Source organism: Carcharhinus amblyrhynchos, chromosome 14 (assembly GCF_965287045.1).
Source record: "Carcharhinus amblyrhynchos chromosome 14, sCarAmb.v2.hapA, whole genome shotgun sequence".
Classification (NCBI taxonomy): domain Eukaryota; kingdom Metazoa; phylum Chordata; class Chondrichthyes; order Carcharhiniformes; family Carcharhinidae; genus Carcharhinus; species Carcharhinus amblyrhynchos.
Genome location: NC_137337.1, coordinates 8508075 through 8528161, shown reverse-complemented (window position 1 = coordinate 8528161; position 20087 = coordinate 8508075). Strand labels below are relative to the sequence as shown.

The following is a 20087-nucleotide window of genomic DNA, read 5'->3' as shown; positions in this document are numbered from 1 at the left end:
ACTTGGCGAGTGGCAGCGCACAGGGTGACACCGTGATTAGCGCTGCTGCCTCAGAGCATCACGGGCCTTGGTTCAATTCCAGCCTCAGGTCACTGCCTGTGCAGAGTTTGCATGTTCTTCCGTGTTTGCGCGGGTTTCCTCTGGGTGCTCCAGTTTCTTCACAGAGTCTGAATGATGTGCAGTCCAGGTGGATTGGCCGTGCTAAATCGCCCCTTAGTGTCCAAAGATGTGTAGGTTAGGGTGGATTGGCCATGCTAAATTGCCCCTTAGTGTCCAAAGATGTGTAGGTTAGGGTGGATTGGCCATGCTAAATTGCCCCTTAGTGTCCAAAGATGTGTAGGTTAGGGTGGATTGGCCATGCTAAATTGCCCCTTAGTGTCCAAAGTTGTGCAGGTTAGGTGGATTGGCCATGCTAAATCGCCCCTTAGTGTCCAAAGATGTGTAGGTTAGGTGGATTGGCTGTGCTAAATCGCCCCTTAGTGTCCAAAGATGTGCAGGTTAGGTGGATTGGCCATGCTAAATTGCCCCTTAGTGTCCAAAGATGTGTAGGTTAGGGTGGATTGGCCATGCTAAATTGCCCCTTAGTGTCCAAAGATGTGTAGGTTAGGGTGGATTGGCCATGCTAAATCGCCCCTTAGTGTCCAAAGATGTGTAGGTTAGGTGGATTGGCTGTGCTAAATCGCCCCTTAGTGTCCAAAGATGTGCAGGTTAGGTGGATTGGCCATGCTAAATTGCCCCTTAGTGTCCAAAGATGTGTAGGTTAGGGTGGATTGGCCATGCTAAATTGCCCCTTAGTGTCCAAAGATGTGTAGGTTAGGGTGGATTGGCCATGCTAAATCGCCCCTTAGTGTCCAAAGATGTGCAGGTTAGGTGGATTGGCCGTGCTAAATCGCCCCTTAATATCTCAGTATGTGTAGGTTAGAGGGATTAGTCAGGCAACTACTTGGGGGTTAAGGGAATAGGGCAGGAGCCTGGGTAAAATACTCTGTCAGCGAGTTAGTGCAGACTGGATGGGCTGAATGGCCTCTTCCAGCACTGTGAGAATTCCATGAGCGTAATCCAGCCCGATGACGCGATTATATTAAGCCCTGAATCCCTTTTTCCATAATTCCTCATCCTGCCCTTCCACCTTCAACAATTGCAGCAGAAATGACAGTGTGCGACAGTGCGTGGCTGAGGAATTCTGTCTCTGCTCAATCCTGGAGTAATTTAAATGCACAGCAGGCAGGCTGTGAATAGGGAATTCGGGCTGCTCTGTGTATGTGGGGGGGGGGTGGGGTGGACATGCCAGCTGTGGTTTGCTTTGCCGGCCCAGGTTTAAATATTGTTGGTTCAGGCAGGAATAGTGGGAGCAGAGCTTCAAAGTACCAGTGACTGACTGGTGAAGGAAGTAGGGTGAACGTCACTGAGAGACTTGTGAGTTAGTACGAGGATCGCTGCAGCATTGCTCGCTCCGCACGGGGCCAACAAAACACGATGCCTCCAGCTTCCTATTAAATGCTGTTCAAACCCACATCAGCAGACACCACACGACAGCACATCGATCCTTCACGTTCACCAGCGGCACAGCGGTTAATCTTTGGAGTTCTTAGGTTGTGGGGGAGGTGGAGTTATGCCCACAGTCAGAGCGGGGCGGCACAGTTGTAGGCACTGCTGCCTCACATCGCCAGGGACCCAGGTTCGATTCCCTTCTTGGGTCACTGTCTGTGTGGAGTTTGCACATTCTCCCCGTGTCTGCATGGGTTTCCTCCCACAGTCCCAAAGACGTGCTAGTTAGGTACATTTGGCTGTGCTAAATTCTCCCTCGTTTGTACCTGAACAGGCGCCAGAGCGTGGTGACTAGGGGGTTTTCACAGTAACTTCATTGCAGTGTTAACGTAAGCCTACTTGTGAAATTAATAAATACGCTTAAAACTTTAAGCCAAGTAACAGACAGATCCGCTGTTGCGGATTTCCTTTTCTCCTCAAAGATTTCTGACTTTGCATTCAACTATGACGTCTAAAATGCCGTCTAGTTAGGGCTGTGCCTTTGACAAGGCAGTGTGCATGCCTCAAGGGGGCAGGCAATCAGCTCACTTGCTAACCTCCTTCCCTGGCTGCCAAGGCAAGGTGCTGGAGCTAGACTGCCATTATTAATCCCCACCCACTTGTAAAGACCAAGGGGCAGGGGTTGGGGGGGTGGCGGGGAAGGGGCGAACTTATCAAAAAAAATTCTAAGTGTCAAACCATTTTTCGGGTGAGCTCCCAGACACAATAGTATAGCACTTTGGGGGAAAAAAAATGACGTGTGATTCTCGCCAGTAGGGGGAGTGGACAGAGTCTATTCAAGCTGGGAAGTCGGCTGCAGACTGCTGGAGGGCGCTCTTGCTCACACGCCCTGATCTCCCAATGTACTCTGTACAAGTGTACTGCAAATGCCACTGGTGTGACAAGTCAATGAGATTGACACTCAAGGGTGGGGATTCCCAATCGTGCTGAATGTTAATAGGACTGGGCTGTAATCTCCCCCATGCTGAATCCCTCCTGACCCAGGAGTCATAATTTCAAACAAGGGGCCCTCACTCAGTGTCCCTGATGTTATAAAAGGGCCACAGAAATCTACAAAAGGGAAGGATACAACCTGCATTTGGATAGCACCTTTCTTGACTGCAGAAGGGTGCCAAGTGCCTGATGGTCAAAGAAATACTTTTTACCTTGAAGAGTGGCCACCTTTTGACAGTCAATGTGTCCACAGGTAAAAGCACCTGGAAGAGATAAAGCACTCTGTGGGGATTGCTGTTCCTGTTTGAGAGGACACCATAAAATCAGCCCCAATGAAAGACCATGATAAATGATTCTCTGAAAGTATTGAAAGACCGTAAAAAGCAGTGAGATAAATGGCAAGATAGTCTATCCCTCATAATATCACTTGAAGGATAAACATTGACCAGGACACTAAGGAGATACGACCCTGCTATTCTTGAAAAAAAGACATGGAATCCTTGACATCCATTTGAGAGGGCAGGTGCGGATTCCGTTTTAATATTTCATTGGAAAGACGCTGCCCCGCCCCCCCCGAGAGTGCAGCACTCCCACAGTGCTGGAAACTACAGGTTATATCGCTCGCGTTGGAACTGAACTAAGGCAGCATTCTGGGGACAATGTTATCAACTCACGAACTAGCAGCAACTGTGAGAACCCCTAAAACTAAGACGTGTGATGGTCTGCAGTTGTATCCGTGGTACAGCCGAAGGCATCCTCTTGGGGGAAAATGGATCACGTCCCCAACATGGACAACCCCAAGTTAATGCGTACCTGGGCACGAGGCGCAGTGAGTGAATTTTCGCTAAATGGAATGCACTAAAGTTCTAAAAAAGTTTACTTATTAGCCATAAGTAAGGTTTACATTAACACCACAATGAAGTTACTGCGAAATTCCCCTAGTCGCCGCACTCTGGCATCAGTCCGGGCCAATGCACCAAACCAGTATGTCATTCAGGCTGTGGGAGGAAACCCACGCAGACATGGGGAGAATGTGCAGACTCAGCACACACACTGACCCAAACCGGGAATTGAACCTAGGTCCCTGGCGCTGTGAGGCAGCAGTGCTAGCCACCGTGCCGCCCTTGCTGCTGTATGATACAATATGAACTGCTGTGCGATATAATAGCGCTCCAAAAGTTGTGACCATCAAGCAGCTTTCAAATGGGAGTTGAAACGAGACTCGGCGCTCCCTGTTTTTCTATCTATATGCAAGATGCGGGTTAATTGAGGTGAGCTGGGCCGCTTGATCCCGGCAAACGCTGTTATGATATCAGCCATGCTCCGGAACAGGATGAATTGTATAAGGATTGAAAGCATGTCAGCCTGGATGCCGAACAATTCTGTGAAGGGAAGATAATGATATGAAAGATGATAATTAAGGATTTTTGTTTTTTTTTTCTGCAATCAACCCCGCGTGGTTCCTTGTGAGGTCCTATTGGTGTGGAAGAAGAGGTCCCAGTATGTTTGTCACTGTCGATTCTTGGATATATTGGTGCCATGGTAACACGCCTTGCAAAAAGGCTTCACTATCATAACACTGACATCGAGGGTACAATGTGTCTTCTGACCATTTCTTGACAGTGCAAATTTCAGCTATTTTCAATTCTTTTTAGAAAGCAAGAAGTGTTTGTTGTCTCTCTTGGCAGGTTTTATGGGACAAAGCCCTGAGTTGTTTGGACTTGGATAGACCCAGGGTCAATTCCTGAACCGTGTTGGGTTCGCCGATTGCGGTGACCAATTAACTTAGCAGCGTTTGAGTGACTAAGACCACAACAGATAGAGTCAGAAGTATGCTCTTAATCCCTCAGGCCTGCTCTGCTGTTCCACAACTACTCACACGTCATGGGACACTAAGGGGCAATTTAGAATCATAGAATCCCTACAGCACAGAAGGAGGCCATTCAGCCCATCAAGTCTTTACCGACCACAATCCCACCCCAGGCCCTACTCCCATAACCCCACGCATTTGCTCTGCTAATCTCTCTGACACTAAGGGGCAATTTACCATGGCCAATCTACCTAACCTGCACATCTTGGTACACTCACGAGCAATTTAGCATGGCCACTCCACCTAACCTGCACATCTTGGGACACCAAAGGGCAATTTATCATGACTAATCCACCTGATGTGCACATTTTTTTGGAGTGTGGGAAGAAACAACAGCACCTGGAGAAAACCCACGCAGACATGGGGAGAATGTGCAAGCTCCACACAGACAGTCACCCGAGGCCAGAATCGAACCCGGGTCCCTTGCGCTCTGAAGCAGCATTGCTAACCATTGTGCCAACCCTGATCTGACTGTGGCCATAACTCCATTTTCCTGTCTGCCTGCCACCCCTATAATCTAAGAATTCCAAAGATTAACCCACTGAGAGAAAAAAAAATTCTCCTCAGCTCTGTCTTAACTGCGAGATCCTTGATTTTTAAATGGTGCCCTCTGGTTCTGGATTTCTCCACAGGCAGAAACGTTCTCCCAGTTTCCACCCTGTCAAACCCCCTCGGGGATAATTTTTAGGTGTGTCCTTTGACTTGCCTGTGATCAGATATATTGGAGTGTGGGTGTGTGCATTTTCTTACCCGCAGAGTGATTGATCCATTGCAACAATCCAGCTGCAAGCTCTTGTGGTTAAAGATGAAGAAGGTTACTCTATTTCTTTGTGTGAAGTTTGCATGTTCTCCCCGTGTCTGCATGGGTTTCCTCCAGGCGCTCTGGTTTCCTGCCACACTCCGAAAATGTGGGGGTTGGGTTTATTGACCGTGCTAAATTGTCCCTCAATGATGGGGGGGGTTAGGAGGGTAAATATGTGGGGGTTACGGAGATAGGACAGGACCTGGGTGCAGGCGCGATGGGCCAAATGGCCTCCTTCTGCACTGTAAATTCTATGATTCTCATACACTCACCCTGGAGGCTAACCAGTACTCAGTTTCACTCTCGTGACACACACACACACACACACACACACACACACACACACACACACACACACACACACACAAGAAGAGGAAGGGTCATTATAAAAATGAATTTCAACTCGGTCTCTTTTTGAGTGTAGGCCTGATGTTTCTCAGGTGAGTCAGGGTGGCACAGTAGCACGGTGGTTAGCACTGCTGCTTCACAGCTCCAGGGATCTGGGTTCGATTCCCGGCTCGGGTCACTGTCTGTGTGGAGTTTCGCACATTCTCCTCGTGTCTGCGTGGGTTTCCTCCGGGTGCTCCGGTTTCCTCCCACAGTCCAAAGATGTGAGGGCCGGGTTGATTGGCCATGCTAAAATTGCCCCTCAGTGTCCTGAGATGCTTAAGTTAGAGGGATTAGTGGGTAAAATATGTAGGGATTTGGGGGTTGGGCTTGGGTGGGATTGTGGTCGGTGCAGACTTGATGGGCCGAATGGCCTCTTTCTGTACTGTAGTGTTTCCGTGATGAAGTTTCTCAGTTGGTTGATGGCCTTGTGAAAATTCAGAGATTTCTCAGTAGCTGTGAAGGTTCCTGTAGTCGATCTGCCCCAAGCTTAATTGCTCAGCTGAGCTTGAAGATGGGATAGGTCAGAGGAGGGGGAGAAAGAGCCCTTTGTTCCCATCTGAGGCACTGTGGTCAGGGACTGCTTAGTTGATCACACAGTCAGCTAGCTTACTTGCCGGACTTGCTCACACATTCTGATGGAATTCTCTCTGCAAAACAGTTTGTATGTCTTTGCTCTATCCTTCTAGCAGGAAGCAAAGATGGCCGCTTAGCCATGTGAGCTTGTAACAGAGCCATGATCCAAATAGGGGTTTTGTGGTCATTTGAAGTGCAGTGTGTTATCCTTCTCCAGTTTCGGGTTGGCTGAAACCATTTATTGGCCAGGCAAATGTGCAATTTTTACAACAAGGCTTTGCAGGGTCTTTGTCTATTCCTTGCCCAAAGACATGTTGAGTCATAATTAAATCAAAGGCTAGCTTCATCCTCTTGAGAGATAAGATCCACTGGAAGAATTTGAATCAAATTAACTTCTCGTAGAAATGAACAAAAGTGATCCAATAATTGTTTGGAAAAAAAAAACGGTTTGTCAAAGTCCTTCAGGGAAGGAAACCTGCCATCCTTACCCAACTAGGATAATGCCCCAACCCAACATGCTTAACTCATAATTGCCCATTGCGTGGTGGCACAGTGGTTAGCACTACTGCCTCATGATGCCAAGAACCTAGGTTTGACTCCCAACTTGGGTCACTGTCTGTGCGGAGTGTGCACTTTCTCCCCATCTCTACCTGGGCTTCCTCCGGCTCCTCCAACAGTCCAAAGATGCGCGGTTTAGGTGGATTGGCCGTGCTAAATTGACCCTCAAAGGGTCCAAAGATATGCAGATCAGGCTGATTAGCGGGGTAAATATGTGGGGTTACAGGGATAGGACCTGGATAAGATGCTCCGTCAAGGAGTTGGAGCAGACTCAATGGGCCGAATGGCCTCCTGCACTGTAGGGATTCTATGATTCTAACAGTTGTATCAAATTGGTATCACACGAGGTGGAAATTATTCCAAGCAGCAGAATCCCGCCCCACCAGCTGGAGAGCCAGTGGGCACGTTGTTAACCCTTCGATCAAAGCCTATCCGAATTAAGTGCCCACTCAGGCACTTAATTGGACAGTGGTGGGATTTTCCCAGGACCTGGACCCTCGGAGCAGAAGCCTAGCCAGCTGAGAGCTGCCAGCCAACCAGAGGTCAGCAGTCCATCAATCGGCAGTGCCCCTGGAGGGGGGGTGTGGGCTGCTGCCAACACGACACCCACCCAAGGCCCAGGATTGTGGCTGGACCCCCAGGTGAGTGATCACAGGAGGTGGGGTCATAGGGGTGTGATGAGCAGCAAGGGCCAGAGAGGGGGGGGCGGTGGTTGACTCCAGGTCGCACATTCCCCTCCTCCACATTGCTGGATCCCTCGATCAGACACAGAGTGCCTTTGACCGGGGATCCCCAAGCTAATGTGTCAGAGTTTCATGATCCTGCACCCTGCAGAACAACACCCCCACCACCCTCCCCCCCCAGCCCACCGAGTTAATACCAGTGGTGCTGGGATGGGATCCTTAAATGGGTTTAAATTACTCAAGAGCCTCAGTTGGGTGGCTCTGCCATCTAGGGGTCATCTTGCCACAAGTTTAATTGGGGTGGTAGGAAGAAAGTCTTCTTGCTCCTTCCTGATTAAATGTCCCCCAAACCCACTGTGGGGGCAGGGAGGGGGGGGGGGAGAAGCCATTAAATTCCACCCTTGTTGTGTGAGCAGTGAGTTTTGAAAAATACATCAAATGGTGCAAATTGCTGGAATATCCACTGTTGCATGAGAGAAACTGAGGTGAAGTCGCCGGAGTCCAAGATGACCATGCATTGGCTGGTGGTGATTTACCCTGAGGGTCACCACACCCCAGGAGAGGGGTAAGGTGGGGCCTTTGGGAATGACCTCAACTGGGACAGGAGTTGAACCCGTGCTGTTAGATTGTTCACATCACTAACCAGCCGTCCAGCCAACGGAGCTAAACTGAACCCCCCCCCCCCGCTTCCCAACCCTTTCCTGACTAAGCCCTTCACAAATGTACAATGCCGTGGTCTCCCTTCCTTCATTTCCATTCTCAGGTTGAACACAACACACTTTTTTTTTTACCCATTTTTCCAAAGCGCCTGACGATTTCTTTTTCGCGAACGCAGCCTCTTAAGGTAAGTATCGACAGGCATTGAGTGGAGTGAAAGAGCAGAATCCGGGGTCAGTCACCATCGCGTTAAGGTGTGGGGCATCAGGGATGGATGGACTCTTCCCATGTTCCCATCAGAAAGGTCTTGTGTTGGAGTGTGATGGGGGGACGGACGGGGGATGCACATGATAATTGAACAATCCTTTAAGAAATCTGGGGAATAAAAATCCAGGACCTAACATAGTTTATGTCCTCCAGAATCCTTGTGTAAAACGTGACCTGCTTCAGTAATGAATGAGTTGGCAGCTGCAGTGCACCATACATTGTACAAGATGCACTTTCAGTCTCATTTTTGTTTGGTTCTGGCTTTTTGAGTGTGCAGAAGAATGCAGTGCTTAAATCCTTTCAATTCTTTCTCGTTCAATCTTCAAACTATTGATGATGTGTATATGATCTCAAGCAGGTTATTTGCCTGTATTTGAATCGTGACTCCGTGCAGCAAATAACCTTCTCTGTTTTGTATTTTTCATCTTCTAGTCTGCGTTCCCTCAAAGGCACCAGACGTAACTGGCTGCCGATCTGATAGTTGCCTTTGCAATGTCCTAGCTGCTCCTTCCAAGCTTGTGATAGAGTCATAGAGATTTACAGCATGGAAACAGGCCCTTCAGCCCAACTTGTCCATGCTGCCCTTTTTTTTTTAACCGCTAAGCTCATCCCAGTTGCCTGCATTTGGCCCATATCCCTCTATACCCATCTTACCTGTGTAACTGTCTAAATAAAAGGAAATAACTTTACATTTTTAACAAAAACAGAAAACGCTGGAAAATCTCAGCTGCTCTGACTGCATCTGTGAAGACAAAATAGCGACAACATTTTAAGTCAGGATGGCCCTTCGTCAGAACAGAACTTTAATTGTTAGATGGTCACTGTTTCAGTTCCAAACAAGCAACGTTCCTCTTACAGACTTACAATGCCATTTTAAATAGAGTTAACAGCCATATATATACTTGCTATAATGAGCGTGGACAGTGTTGAAGCATTGAAAGAAAAAATGAATTGCGGGGCAACTTGTGGAACTCTTGTCTTCAAACAAAACCCCTGTCAGAACTGAAAAGCTGTTTTTTTTTCCCTCCTACAGACCTAGCTCCTCCCATTAACCACATTATCACCTCACCCTGACACTCAAACTAAGCAATCAAAAGCCCCAAGGGAAATCCTGATGTTTTTAAAAAAAAAATTAGCTCTTAAATGAACACTTCATGGTTAAATTGAGTAATTATGCTGCTCTCCCTGCATCTGATCCATATTCGTGTAGAAAAAAGCTAATTTTTAAAACATTCCCCTTAAAGACAAAAAAAAAACATGTATTCAGATCCAGTGAACTTGCACCATCACAACAGCTAGTGAACACTTAATATTCTGTGCCTGTTGTACTGTGAAAGACTTAACACTCATCCTTCTCAGAAACTCTTATCAAATGCACAAATTGCACAGCCCTCAATAAGAATTCAGAGTGTGGATAACCTACGTCCCACAAGACCAAAACCAGATTGACTCGAATAATTCAGATTTGGAAATGAGTCAGATTTTTTTTTTCCCCTGTTAAGTTTATTTTGAGCACTTGCACACCATCAGCACAAAGTAAGGGTACTTCAACCAAAGAAGAAAATAAACACTCCAGCGCCAGACTGCTTCTCAGCAGCAATTTTATAATTCAGCTGGAATCACAGAATCCCTGCAGTGCAGAAGGAGGCCATTTGGCCCATCGGGTCTGCATGATTCTACGATGGAGTATCTTACCCGGAACCTATCCCTGTAACCCCACGTATTTATCCCACTAATCCCCCTAAACTGCACATCTTTGGTCACTAAGGGACAATTTAGCATAGCCAATCCACCTAACTTGTACCTCTTTGGACACTAAGGGACATTTTAACATGGGTAGTTCACCTAACTTGCACCTCTTTGGACACTAAGGGACATTTTGACATGACTAATCCATGTAACCTGCACATCTTTGGACACTAAGGGACAATTTAGCATGGCCAATCCACCTAACCTGCACATTGTTGGACACTAAGGGACATTTTGGCATAGCCAACCCACCTAACCTGCACATCTTTGGTTGCTAAGTGACATTTTAACATGGCCAATCCACCCAACCTGCTCATCTTTGGATTATGGAGGAAACCCACGCAGACATGGGGAGTAGGAGTGATTTCAGCTCTTTGGAATCAAAGAGCCAATTTCTCCCAACATTAGGGAGAAATTCTTAGGGGGTTAGACAGGGTAAATGTTGGGAAGATCTCTCCACTCATGGGAGAATGTAGGGCCAGAGGGCATTGTCGCAGGATAATGAACGTTATTGAAGATGGATTTGAGGAAGAATTTCTTCTCCCAGAGAGTGGTGAACCTTTGGAATTCTTTACCCCAGGAAGCTGTGGAGGACGAGTCCTTGAACATTTTCAAGGCTGAGGTTGATAGTTCTTTTAATCAGAAGGGGAATTAAGTGTTATGAAGGCAAGGCAAGAAAATTAGTGAATGTTGGATCTGCCATGATCTTACTGAGTGGGAGAACAGTCTCAAAGGGCTGAATGGCTTCCTCCTGTTCATATTTCTTTAACAAAATTATTACTGCCATGTTTTTATTCAGTGATGGAAAGTTACAGCATGGGTTTGTGGCCATTCAGCCCATCATTCCAGTACTGGCTGTTTGAAAGGGCAGTTCTATATAATCCCATCCCCCACTTTTTGACCACAGTATTGATCATTTTCACCCGTTCCCTTTTGAAGATGTTCAGGGGATCAGTGCCTATCGCCTGTTCCAGGAGGTATTCCATCGCACAACCAATCCCTGAGGCAGCCTTGGTGGTTAGTCCTAGTCCGCAAAGACATCTCTCTCTTCATTAGAAAGACAGAGAGAGACGGTTAATTCAATGTAGCGTGAGGCGCAAGGTAGGGAAGCAACTTCAGTAAACCTCCACAGCCTATGCAGGGATTGAACCCTCGCTCTTGGTATCATTCTGCATCCCACAGTAGTCATCTAACCGAATGAGCTAACCAACTCCTCCACGAGCCAGCTCTTACTACTAAGAGAAGCTTGGGGGACTGCACAGTGAATGTGACACGCGTCGGAATTCTCCCACCTCACCCATGGTTGGGATTCTCCTGTCCCGCTGCTGTGAATGGAGATTTGGCTGAGCGCCAAATTCTCCATTCTTGCCGGTAGCGGGGCATGCCAGTCTGAAAGATCTCCGCCAGGGGCACAAGACAGGTGCAGTTGAGGAAGGCTGTTTGTCCTATTTAAGCTCATTCATCCGTGTTCTCAATAAGTCCACAGTTTTTCATGGCAGCACCTAACACCTTTGCAGGAGGAGTGGTGGTAAAAGTGGAATCTAATCATCAAATCACTATTTTGCTGTAACTATAGCATACAGCTTCTATAATCCAAGCTGTGAAAACTCTCCATACAGCTGGTTTACTCTGAAATCTAGCTTTGTGTTATTTTAACTGGTAAATTCATCTTAACATTCAAGAATGTGCCACTATAATACATGTAGTTCTTTTGATACATATTGTAAATAATGTACTTGTATTTTCCAATGCAGGAGGTTTACACAATGTCCTTGGAGGGAATGTTGTTCACAGTCTAACCTGGTTAGGCTTGTGGCTTTGTGCGCACTGCCATGTACGAGTGTGTGTGTGTTTTGAAATATTCCACGCACAAATGGAACTATCCTCCTTTCAAATCAGGCGGGCATGTTCTCCCAACCACCCTGTTGACTGTCTTGTTCTTTTCCTGTCTCCTCCTCCCAAGGTCCCAGCACCACCTGCCAAGAAGATTCCTGCACCAACTACGGGATCTGCATCCAGCAGTGGGAGGGGTATACGTGCGACTGCTCCATGACCTCATACAGTGGCAGTCAATGCAACGACCGTGAGTGATTTTGTTTCGTTTACTCCCATTTCTCCTTTTCTGGCTTGCCGAGCTTGATGTGCCTTTGAGTAATTGCTTTCCTAATGTCGGGGGGTGAGTGAGGGAGGTGGTTCTTCTTGGGCGCTGTGACAAGAGATGCGGGGAGGGGTGGTTGAAAGAAATGCTTGGCTTGACGGCTTGAAGGTTCTTGTGATTTGAAGAAAGCTTTTGGAGGGTGTTGTTGATCCGACGTGGTTTATTTTCTTACCTGTCCGCTCACTGTGTTTGACAGATGGTCTACTTTATCATTAACCTGCTTGGAATAAATTGGTTGACGGTGTGTACCAGTCATCAGCTGGGCATTTTTACCAAAACGTGCCAAGCAACGTCCTACCAGAAGAAATGATAGTTCTTTGCTTGGAGTGCAAGCTTGTTGGGTTTTGTAGTTAAGGCTACGCCACCAATCTTGGACATGTGGTGAAAGGCTGGAGAGAACGGGCTATACTGTTGTCTGTTCTTGTTGTGGGACATGACGAGGGTGCTAGGGTGGTTTGGAAGTATCCATCTGTTCAGCTACCTTTGGATAGAGGAAGATTTTCCCACTGCGTCTTAGCAAAGAGTTCAGAGGAAGGTGATAGTCTCTCTCGGCTGATCTGGTGTAGATAATCAGTGCCTGAAATAGGCTGAAAAGCTTCTGTGCTATGGTCTGTGCTTGGGAGAAGGAGTTTCCTATGAAACATTAGCCCATTTTTCTGTCTTGGAATGTGGATGGACTTAGGAATACAGGAAATTTACAATATCACATACAGGCTCCTTTGATGTAGCCATTCCCCAACGCCCCCACCCCCAACCCATCGGTGCTCCTCCACCAGAGAGGTAGTGTCCTGAACCCCATGTGTTCTCCTTGTTACCATATCGCTTTGTCCCACTTTCCATCGAGCACCGACCTGATCTATTAAAATTGAATTGGGCTGGGAGGAGGGTGGGTTTGTAAACTGGCAGCAGAAGGCATCACAAGGAAAGTCCCTCACATCTTTCCGGGATGCAGAATATTCCCAGCAGCGGGCAACACCACTCCCGAGCTGACTGGAAATTTAGCAGCCTATTAAGCACTCGCTTCCGACTCCCACATGCAGTTGAACTGGTATCGGGGCAGCCCCCTGCCAGGTGGGGAGACCACCAGGCATATAGCGAATCATTTTTTAGTAGCCTGGAGGGGAGTGGGGATTGGGGATTTGGGACAGTTTGTTGGAAGGGGGGCTGGGGAGGCTTTCTTTCTGACCACCCCATGGTTTGTGGAGAGCTGTGCCTAGTGACGTGGCTGCCCCCTGATGTTCCATACTGCCCTTGACAAGCCCACCTCTCCAATCATCAGAACTGACCTGCCTTGTCCTGGAACATTAAAAGGATTTCTCACCTATCTATCTATTGGGTGCTGTTTCTCCCGTAGCCACATTTAAACTTTAATTGGCTTCTACACAGACAACATTCCAGATTGTCAAGTTGTCCACACTTTATACTGTGATAACCCCACTCTGAGTTATTTCAAGGGCCTCTTTTTTTGTGGTGGTAAAGGTAATACTAGTGGTCCGGTAATTTGAATTATATATTTGAACTGGACGGCGCAGGGAGGTTGTTTCAGTGCTTTGTCTATTTTCTGTCAGGTATTTGTTCAGTCTGTAAAAGAAAAGAAAAAATCAAAATCCAAACAACTTGGTGTCAGCTGCAGGGCAAAGGTTGGACTTAGAAAACAAAGTGCTGCAGGAATGGCATCTTTCCCTTTGTTCAAATATTAATCTATCCACGACTGGACTGGGGGAAATCAGCCACTTGTTGCTTTGGGGATGAGTTTCAGTTTTGACTGTTGGTCCAAGGTTAGGTTTGGATCCAGATGTGAACTCTTGAGTCCATTTGCTCTGAGTGCTTCCTCCTTGTGGTGTCAACAGATCCTTTCTCTTAATTGTCAGCAACGTGGGTGGATTTTGTTTGAGAGATTACAATGGTCGGTGAAGGCAGATGGATACTTACAAAGTCCCGTTAACCTTGGTTCTGTTCCTAATACCATTGCTTGTCCACTTTTGATTAAGTTTGTTGGAAAATGTTGCTATGTACCACACAAGGGTTTTACTTCTATCCTTGCCTTTGATGAAGGAAGAGGGAGCATCAAACCTCGTTGCAGGTAGGTCCTGTTCAGCCTCGTTCATTTGTCACTCATTGGACAGGAATGTTGAAAACCCGTTGTGCTGTGATAGAGTTTAAATAAGTTGGTCTGGTGATTTTTCTTTTGTGCTGGAGATTGTGCTGACGATTTAATTGGATTGGAAATCTTCACCCCATTTTAAACAGCACCCACTGATAATGACTGCCACAGGATGATAAAAACAGCAAACCAAATGCAATTGGAATGTACTTGTTTGCCATTTTAGCAGATGTTGCTGCACCAGCCCTGGTCACGATCGCTGTGCATGAGGCTGGGGATCGGGATGTTGTGTGGCTTCAGATTCCTGAGGCTTGGTTGGGATCGCCTTGGCTCTCTCGTATAGTATTGTCTATAACTTTCTCCATCTCTTGTTACACCTCATTTAAAGTACCAAATGCATGTTTCTTTCTGACACTGCACAACATGATTTCAGCTCACAAGCCGTGTAATGCATTTGAGAATTTCTCATTGCTCTCTCCTTTTGTTTCATGGTGATGATCAGTTTGGGTAGAAAGTGGTGTGGTTCTGGGGGAGGTGTTGTCTTACGTGTTGGATGTTCACTGAGAAATCGTAGATTGGTAATCTATAACTGGAGTAAAGAACACCTTGATGGTACCTAAAGGTAGAATATATTTTTGGAGACATCAACAATGTTTACCCCTCGTCCCTTCCCTCCTCCCCTCCCCACCAGGCCAATGGGGAAAAGGGATGGTGATGGCCCCAGATAATCCCCTTGGCAAATGTGTCAAAGTTAACACTTGCACACTTCTCAAACAATTTTATTTCTTATACTGTTTCGATGTTGCATGCATTGGCATATGCAGAGGGTCAGTGACTGCAGAAGCATGGGCAAATGCACGCGCGCGCATACACACACCACCTAATCACATGATTTAATACTTTTTTTTACAGGCAAATCAAAATTACACTATCAAAACCTGCTAAACCAATCAATGGCTTCCAACCAAAACCTCATTGTCCAATTATAGTGCCTAATAGATTCAGCACTTTGTTTACTAACCATTTGTAGCTTGTTGATCGGATTCTACCAGTCCTTTACCAACCTAAATATCTACTGCTACTGAATTCCCTTGTAGTCAAGTGTGTCTCATGTGGTGTTTGGATACTAAACTAAGGTCAAGGTATATGTTGACACAGAATGATAGAAGGAGAGTTAAAGAGAGAGGTTCAATTCACATTTTCCCCTGTGAGTATCAAATGCAGTGAGAGATTGAGATTTGGAAGAAGGTTTATTGTCCTTCCAACATCTGCACCCCCCACCCTCAAACAGGAAGATTAGGCATTGAAGAAAACACAGATGGAGAAGGTGAATGTACTGACTATCATCAGGCAATTGAGGTGGGCCTGTTAGAATACAAACTCCCTGATTAAGGGCCAACTTGATGGGCTATTCAGTGAACCTTTTGCTTTGTATTTAACCAGGGGTGCTAGTTCCTCTGGAACTCCTAGGGTAGACTGCTCACTGAAAGCACTTTGTACATTGTTGTCAGACTTGTAAATAAAGGGAGTTTGGTGAAGGGACTTCTTCCTCCCAGGACTTATTACAGTGAACATTAGAAACGGGAGGAGGAGCAACCAAGTGTTGAATGTATTCTGGAATCCACTTCTGTTTTTAACATTTATCAGAAGAATTTTCAAAACAGTACTTGCGTTAAGATATCAGGGTTGTGAAGATTGTGTCCTATTTGCTGGACATTCATTGAGAAATTGAATATGTGAATGATTTCTGTTTGGCCAGGGTAGAGGATATGTTGGCTAGGAGCAGCTGCAAGACAGGCTGAATTGCGTTAGTTTCATCAGGGCTTCCCTGGACCGTCGAGCTAACAGGACAGCGATGTGCTGTCCAGTCTCCAGCAGAGATTCTCAAATAGTCCATATATTTTGGAGCAGGGTCAAAGGGCTGAATGGCCTATGTCTGTTCCTACATTCCTTTCCCTATGACATCTATCCCATCCCTTAGGAAAGCACCTGGACCCATTCAAGTGCCTCTCAGTATAAACACAATGGGAGAACAGGGATTCTGCAGGAGGGAGGAGTTGGAACCAAATTCTCATTACTCCACACCCCCAGCAACATAGGCCAGTACAATTTGAGTTAAATGATTGTATGACTTCACATATCGTAGTAAAATCAGCAATGCGGCAGTTTCCTCGAGTAAACATTTCAAATAGTGTGTCGCTTTCAGTATTTGGTTTGTGTGAAACCACTTCTGCACGGATTAAACGTGTAAGCCTACTAAGATGGAAAAAGGGACCATATAAAAAGTTATTTTTTTAAAGAAACTGCTTACATAGAACTTTGACTAATCTAGCCTTGAAATATTCCATTGAAAATGTTGCAGCCAGAAACTCTCTTGTTAGCCAGCAGGACTGGAGCAGTCTGTATCAGGCTTGCTTCATTTATATTATCTTGTTCTGTACCAGATAGTTATCGCATCTGTCTGCGGGGGGGGTTGGGGGGGTGGGGTGCGGTAGTTTGCTGTGTGAATGCATCGCTACCCAACATAATCCCTGTGTAGTTGCCGACGCTCGGAATGCCATGCCCTCCCCTGCTGCACACGACCCCCCTCCTGAGTTAAAGTGCAAGTATGGGAGCGCACATGTATAAGATGGGGAATCGACTGGTCCAGAATGGGTTCGCACAGAGTTCTTCACATTTCTAACTAGAATCCAGTTTGAATGCCTCAGGAATTCTGCCCTCTGTATCTTGCTTTGTTTGTTGACTTGCAAGCACTTCACTTGTGTTGCTGAAACCTCATAAGAAGTCTTGATCTGCACTTTTTTTTCCTTACTTGTGTAATTCAGAAGTTATGACTGGGATGGGTTTGGGTGTTTTGCCAGATTATGTTTCACACACACAAAACACAGGCTGAAATTTGGAGGAACAGTGGGGATGAAGTGTAACTATTGTTCAAAGTATCAACCGTGCTTCTGGTGTGAAGTTGGTAAGAAGGTCCCCTGCTGTAATAACTGGAGCTTCCCTGGGTGGCAGGTGGCTCCTCTCCAATTCAGACAATTCAAAAGCGGACTAGAATGAAATTAGGAAATCAAACAAGATGGGTGTTCATTAGAGTTGGACATTTGTTTTTAAATGTATTGTCTGAGCATACACATTGTGCTGAGACTTGGATTGAAAACTTAGTCCAGGCCCTGCCATTGAGAGATGAGCCCACTGTTGCCTTAATAAATAGGAGCGCTGACTGATTGCATCTAATCATTGAGTAATGAATAAACTGACCCCTTGCACATTTAAAAAGACCAGCAATCACATCATCACATGAAAATAACCTGTGAACGTCTCCTGAGAGCAACTTAAATAAATAAAAGACAATGAAAATGGTAGCACACGTGAGTAAGGAATAGTGTACAAAGCTAACAATTCAACCTTTGGGTAGGGGGGTAGATATTTTGGGTGTCAGCACCTGGTCAGTGATCTGACACAGCAGATTGTTGTTACCAAGAAATCATTGCACAGCATATTTGCGTGTGTATATTATCATGCATACGCTTTCGTGTATTAGAAGGTGGTGAATTTGTGGAACTCTCTGCCCTGTAGTGCGGTGAAGTCGAAATCGTGGAATGGTTTCAAGAAGGAAGTAGATATATTTCTAATTTAAAAAAAGGGATATGGGGAAACAGGTGGGGAGGTAGATTTGAGTCCATTATCTGATTGCATGGTGGAGCAGGCCCGAAGGGCTGAATTTGCCCATTTCTAATTACTATTGTGTGTGTGTGTATATTGTGTCACGTGTGTTGGGGGGGGTGCGTGTGTCACGTGTGTTGGGGGGGTGCGTGTGTCACGTGTGTTGGGGGGGTGCGTGTGTCACGTGTGTTGGGGGGTGCGTGTGTCACGTGTGTTGGGGGGGTGCGTGTGTCACGTGTGTGGGGGGGTGCGCGTGTCACGTGTGTTGGGGGGTGCGCGTGTCACGTGTGTTGGGGGTGCGCGTGTCACGTGTGGTGGGGGGTGCGCGTGTCACGTGTGTGGGGGGGTGCGCGTGTCACGTGTGTGGGGGGGTGCGCGTGTCACGTGTGTTGGGGGTGCGCGTGTCACGTGTGTTGGGGGGTGCGCGTGTCACGTGTGTTGGGGAATGCGCGTGTCACGTGTGTTGGGGGTGCGCGTGTCACGTGTGTTGGGGGTGCGCGTGTCACGTGTGTTGGGGGTGCGCGTGTCACGTGTGTTGGGGGGTGCGTGTGTCACGTGTGTTGTGTGTGAAATAGCATTTTGGAAAACAGAAAACAAGGAAGGCTGAAAATAGAGTTAATCCATTCATAACACGGGTACATTCCTCCTCACCTGACAGACTAACTTGCTTTTCAGGACAGCTCATGAATAAGGAACGGCAGGCAATGAGACTCTGTAAAACAATTAACCTGCTGCCTGACCCCTGCTGGAATTACACTGGCGCTGATATTCTTTAAAGAAAGCAGTTGAAAAATATCACTCCTTGTGAGGTTGCTTCAGGCTTCTCAGTCCAGAAAACGGAGATTTCGGAGATAAAATTGTAAATGACATGGAGAAAGAATGGAACATGGCTTTGAATTAAATTGCGATAATGGAACAGTTGGGCACAGGTTCAAATTGGTGGAAGGCAAACTCAAGATGTCAGTAACTGAAAGTTCGATCAACGTAGGGAAAGGAAATTCAGGTGGTGCAAAGGCTGTGGGATCATTTAGGGAGCAGCTGAGTGGGGGAACAATAGGTATTTTTTCCAGATGGATAAAAGGAGGATTAACTGATTGGCCTCGCTCACCCATTTCCATCCTGAGCAATGAAGTGTTCTGCATTACAAGGTCATCGGGTAATTACAGAAAGGAAGGGCTATTGGGCCCCCATCTTAACATTCACCTCAAAAGATCTGAAAGGCTCCGACTGTAGTTTTTGCCCCCAGTGACAATTCCAACAGTATTTTATGTGAAGATATGCGCCAGAATTTTACAGCCTCATCCTACCCGGAATCATAGAACAACATTACAACGCAGAAACAGGCCTTCTGGCCCTTCTTGTCTGTGCCGAACCATTTTTCTGCCTAGACCTGCACTTGGACCATATCCCTCCACACCCCCCTCATCCATGAACCTGTCCAAGTTTTTCTTAAATGTTAAAAGTGACCCCGCATTCACCGCTTTATTCGGCAGCTCATTCCACACTCCCACCACTCTCTGTGTGAAGATGGCGCCCCCCCCCCCCCTAATATTCCCTTTAAACTTTTGCCCCTTCACCCTTAACCCATGTCCTCTAGTTTTTTTCTCCCCTAGCCTCAGTGGAAAAACCAGCTTGCATTCATTCTACTTATACCCATCATAATTTTATACACTTCTATCGAATCTCCCCTCATTCTTCTATGCTCCAGGAAATAAAGTTCTAACCTATTCAATCTTTCTCTGTAACTCAGTTTCTCAAGTTCCAGCAGTATCCTTGTAAACCTTCTCTGCAATTTTCAACCTTATTAATATCCCTCCTGTAATTAGGTGACCAAAACTGCTCATAATACTCTAAATTCAGCCTCACCGATGTTTTATACAACCTCACCTTCATATTCCAACTCTTATACTCAATACTTTGATTTATAAAGGCCAATGTACCAAATGCACTTTTTACGACCCTATCTACCCGTGACGCCACTTTGAGGGAATTATGTATCTGTATTCCCAGATCCCTCTGTTCTACTGCACTCTTCAGCGTCCTACCATTTACCTTGTAAATCGGGCAGCAGGCGGGCAAGGCTCGCAGAGTGGAATTCTCCGTTGGCCTCAGGCGGGATTTTACGAGCCTCG

The 20087-nt window shown here is 46.5% G+C and overlaps 1 protein-coding gene across 25 annotated transcripts in view; it reads left to right on the top strand.

Moving 5' to 3' along the window:
* nrxn3a (neurexin 3a) overlaps positions 1-20087 on the top strand; it is a 1599218-nt gene that overhangs the window by 714283 nt on the left and 864848 nt on the right. For all 25 annotated transcript variants that reach the window (XR_013888541.1, XR_013888540.1, XM_080202257.1 and 22 more), the window contains one exon: positions 11994-12113. Coding sequence is in view for 23 of the 25 variants with exons in the window: in XM_080202257.1 (XP_080058383.1) it covers positions 11994-12113 (120 nt within the window). In the remaining 2 variants the exon portion in view is untranslated. The remainder of the gene's footprint in view (positions 1-11993; positions 12114-20087) is intronic.